The 5,219-nt window shown below is 30.1% G+C and overlaps 1 protein-coding gene across 1 annotated transcript in view; it reads right to left on the bottom strand.

Annotated features, from left to right (window-relative positions):
- Positions 1-2,776: 2,776 nt before the first annotated feature.
- Positions 2,777-5,219, bottom strand: part of LOC108579079 (mediator of RNA polymerase II transcription subunit 26) — a 4,198-nt gene continuing 1,755 nt past the window's right edge. The window contains exons 2-4 of the mRNA XM_017942520.1: positions 5,126-5,200; positions 4,670-4,948; positions 2,777-4,028 (exon numbers count right to left, since the gene is read on the bottom strand). Coding sequence (XP_017798009.1) covers positions 2,823-4,028; positions 4,670-4,948; positions 5,126-5,200 — 1,560 coding nt within the window. The 3' untranslated portion in view covers positions 2,777-2,822. The remainder of the gene's footprint in view (positions 4,029-4,669; positions 4,949-5,125; positions 5,201-5,219) is intronic.

Genomic DNA, 5,219 nt, shown 5'->3' on the forward strand with positions numbered 1-5,219 from the left:
CTGCTAAATACTTAAATGAAAATACTGCGGTGAAAGAAGCGCATCTTTATAGAAATATAGAACTCCCTTTACAATCGATTATCGTATTATAAAGAATCGTCGAGCGATCAAACTGTTTTTTTATTCTTCGAACAGAATTCATTTTATTTATTATTTTGTAATTAAATTGCTATCGATGTATTACGTAATAAAACGCATCACAAGCTCTGCAATTGTAACGTTTAGTAGAACATATAGCTTGATGTAAATTGAGATTTGTTTAAAATCCATCTAAGTAATCGAATCTGATGATATTTCGTGACAAATGATATCTACACATTGTTTAGAAAAATTAAATTGTACTACGACAGCAAGAACGAAAGTTTCTTAAACTGGTCAGGGTAACTAATCAAAAAATTAATATAACTACAAATTAAATAAATTATCAAGATAACATGAAATGAATCTCTAAAATCAAATTATACGCTTTAAAATGATTAAAATCAATCACTTAAACAATCTTGAAACTACTATGTGTATTATAATATTTAATTATATTAACTTGTGTCTTTCATCTTAAATACAAAGGTATACAAATGTCTGTATAAACAAAATACTTATCATATACTTGTAAAGCAAGGCATTTTAATTAATATAAATGGACAAGTAACACAAGAAACTATAAAAATGTATATACACATACATTGTTTTGGAAACATCTCACTACTTTCTAATCATTACTGTTGTAATGCTCAATTCAAAAGGGAAACAATTTCAATAGGTGATCTTATGATTTATCTTTCATTAATGTTTCATTGTTAGAAAATGTTTAGCATAAAGTTCAAGTGCTTGTAAAGCAATTAAGTGAAATCAAACAAAAGGTAATTATTTATCATCAAAAAATGAACACATATAAAATCAGACATTTTCTTTTCTAATTCATAATGTTTCACAAAGCTTTCATTATACACGGTATAGTTGCATAATATGTACATTTGTTTTCCTCTTTTTTACATAACACATAATATTATTTGGTTATTACAGAAAATGTTAATATATTTTTGGTTCCAGTGTTTTATGTTTTTAAACGACATATTTACATTTAGAAACAATTAAATTTTCTTCCCTTCCTTTTGTTTAAAAAATTATAGTTTTGAGATATTTAGAACATTGCACTGGAACATTAAACATTGCACGTATCGCGTTTTTTCCGTCAATATAGTTGTGTATGTTTTTATACTGCAGTTTTTCTAAAACAGGAAATTCTTTTTTCTCAGATCTTTACTTTCATTTTACTGCACTGTAATATACGAAATGAAATTGGGATAGGAAAATTTACAACATACTCGAATTGTATTATCTTCTCTAGAAGTATATGCAACATAATACCTTATTAGACAAATATCTTTTTACTTTTAAATTTTAATTAAGGCCCCGTTATATTCGGTTCGACTACTTTTACCAAATTATTTTTCATATTATATTTAAGTGATGGTTTCTGTACATTTCAATAAATATTTTAAATTGATAAACAAAATATTATATCAAAAAGCATTTGAAATATTACAGCATTTTAGCATGATACAATTATACATTTTGCCATAATTATTCCTTATACTTTTTGTCTAATATCATTCTTCAAGAATGTCTTAAAATAATAGTTGTTCTAACAAATCAAATGGTATTTTACAGCAAATAAGATGATTACCCTTAATTTTTCATACATTTTTTTTAATACTTCATATTGTTATGGATATAACTTCCAAAATAATTTTTCATCCTATGCATAGGCCATAGTGCACTATTTGATTTAAGTTGTGAAGAAAACATACCTCTGTTTTCTTAACAAAAGAATTCAATAATTTATATAATTTATAGGAAGTGATCAGTTGCGTTATATTGTCTGACATAAATAGCCATGTAAATTTTAAAAACAAAAACTATTTCTTCTAGATCTCTGTCTTTTAGTTTAAGTATTTGTAAAAAATTTCATAATAAGTTTAAAAAAAGACTAATTTACATGTGGTTCTAAGTGCTTTCATTTACAATCATTTAACAACATTCCAATTCTGTTACGTGTTCGGTAATTTGAAATTGATTTTCTTTGTATTTATAATACAGCGATAATATAAGTAGTATTGATGCCAATGACAATGATAATATTAATAGTAATAATACAATATGTATGACAAAAAAGAAGCATTCAAAAAGTACCTTTTGGACTCAAGTACAGACACATTGTCACAGGCATTGGAGCTATATGTTATGTCAGAGGCCCCTCTTTATGACTTTCGGTTTTTCCAAATATGCTTTTTATGCTCCTATTCTGTGTGAGAGATGTCTTCAATAATGAGTAATAATGATGAGAATGATAATAATAGAAATAATAGTAGTAATAATAATAACAACAATAACAATAATAATAATAAAGATAATTGTGATAATGATAATGAAGATGATAACGGTGACAATGACGGTGATAAAGATGATGACAGTGACGGCGATGATTATAATAGTAAACGATCACTAATGATAAAGTAAAATTAATGATTGTGACGATAAAGAACGTCATCGAGAATGATAATTACGTTAAAAATGATTGCCAGTTACATATATGTAGCATGACTGAGTTACTCCATTAAAGTGACAGCTTTAATTTGAATAATAATGGGAATCATAATGATGACAAGGGTGGTAGTAACGTGAGCATTTATAGAAATAAAGAGCAATCATAAATTGCAATAGAAATCGGTTTAATAGATTGATCATTGATCAATCTCTTTAATATTTGCAGGGATTCTTCACAAGTTTGAGGATAATAATAGAATAAGATAATAAAATTACTAATCAATAATAACATAAGGCAATATGTGGAGGATCTGGCCATTGCAACTGGGCCTTGCTAGCATCTGATGCCATTCTCGAAATTCTTCGTCAGGTTGGCTATACACATTGTTTACACCATTGATTTCAGACACATCTTCCTTTACTTCAGGCTTCTCATTAAACGTAGAAGTTAAAGACGATAGTTTTGGTTGGAAGTTTCCATTCAGTCCTTCTACACACTGTGTATGTAACCTTTCTATGTCCTCCGCAGTAACTTGTCTAGGTGGATACTCAGTACTATTTTGATCTTCAGTTAATTCAGTTTCACACTCACTCCAATCTATTGAACTTGGATCTATAGGTGGTAACTTGGCCAATATTTCTTCAACTGTTAGAGGTTGACACTGTTCTGGTTGACTTTTTTGAACATTTGTAACTGATTTTTCTTTGTACACTACACCTGATTCTTCACACTTAGATGGTACATCATTACAGTTTTCTGTGGGCTTTAACCGACTTTCTGGTGAAGCTTCAGAAACTGTATTTCTATGGGACAAATTGTTCTGAGGACAACGAAGGAACTTTGATACTTGTTCGTTGCTACTTCTCAGAATATCTTCCATGCCGGATGATTCTACACTTTGACTAGGTAGAGCACTTGAATTAATGCTAGAATTGGTGCCGCGTGCCCGTAGATCAGCCAGCAATTCTTGTGTCGTCTTTAATTTAGGATTTCTTGAGATACTAGCTAGTTTTTCTTTCACACGATCTTCTAAAATTGGTTGTTTCTTCATAGACTTACTGCCTTTTTTTCTACCACGTTTCTTTGGCCCTGAATCATCAGGATCGGTGGAAGACTCCATAAACTGATCAGAGATTCTTTCTTTAAATGTGGGGCTAGGCACTTGCAAATTTAAATTACCACTTATGTTTTCGCCATTGAGACGTTGCTTTTTAACAAAGGGTTCACTTTCGGTGATTGAGTCTGAATCATGATGTTGATAATTATGTTGGTCCTTAACATCATCTTTTCGAAGACGTTTGTTTGAACTGTGAGTTCGTGGCACTGCTTCCATCGAGTGATGTTGGCTCGAAGAACCAAGCGTCGGTGGCACATCAGAACTTGTTCTGTGGTTGCTGGTCACTGTAATTGACTGCTTATTTGATGATGCATTAGGAGAATGTGAATGATCACTATGCACAGACAGAACTGGGCTAAGCACCTGTAATTGGAATAATTTAATGTTTTCAAACATAGAATATTAATTTAATATCTTATAATATCAAGTACTATTATAATGGGTATTTCCCATTTAAATGGTGAAATTGTACCACTATGCTCTGTAATTAGAAATAAGAAAGAAATATTATACATAAGTGAATTAAGGAATAAATGCAGATTTGTTAAATAATAAGTGCAGAAAATAATATTTTTTAATTTTCTACTGCAAAATATCCACTGCCTCTGCTTATACAAATTTAATACTGTTAACTTAGTGCAACATTCTAAAAATTACACATAAGCCATGTTACTTTTACTGAATGCATCATTTATACCTTTTATTAATTCTTGCTAGACATTAATTCTTCAATACATTTTTTCCTTTGTAGAAACAGATCAGATGCACATTACTGACCTATTTTACCAGCATATTCTGCATAAAACTATTTAATAAAACACTCTTGAGTCTATTTTGTATTATATTTCCTTCTTATTTCCACTTATAAGGCATATTGGCATAATTTCATCATTTAAATCAAAAACATGTATATAAGATATTAATAATCAATATAATATTAAGGACGAAAATAATTAATTAAAAATGGTTTATATGAATTAAAAAATAAAACTTTATTGACTTACTCTGAGTGGAGTGGTATCCCTCAATAATGGACTTTGAGGTGGCATTAGAACTCTTAATGCTGGACTTTGTGGTTTAAAACATCTTAATGCAGGACTATGTGGTTTTGCCCCATTAAGAGCAGGTGGTGCTGTGTCTGCTGGTGTAGGCTGTGGAGTAGAATGAGCAGAAGGTAAAACCATATCACGCCATCGTCGTACCAAATCCTTTGCACGCTTGGCCAAGGCATCATTGTTTGTTTTTCGTCGAAGTTCATTAATGTACTTTCCAAGTCTTGTAATCTGAAAATATCAAAGTAATTATCTTCACAATTACATATTTGAGATAAAATTAACAGAACTAAGACTAATTAGAAATGATGTAATTTATAAAATACTTAACGATATAATGAAGATGATGCAATTTTCACAAATTCTAAAAAATTACATACGTAGTGTATTGTATTTGTAGAATTTTACCTCGAGCACCTCCTTAGTGATCGCCGTCTTTTCCAGGGCCGTAATGACATCCACAACAGCTCCCATGTCGATGACCTAACAGATTTTGGTAATT

Source organism: Habropoda laboriosa, unplaced genomic scaffold (genome assembly GCF_001263275.1).
Source record: "Habropoda laboriosa isolate 0110345459 unplaced genomic scaffold, ASM126327v1 scaffold42, whole genome shotgun sequence".
Lineage (NCBI taxonomy): Eukaryota > Metazoa > Arthropoda > Insecta > Hymenoptera > Apidae > Habropoda > Habropoda laboriosa.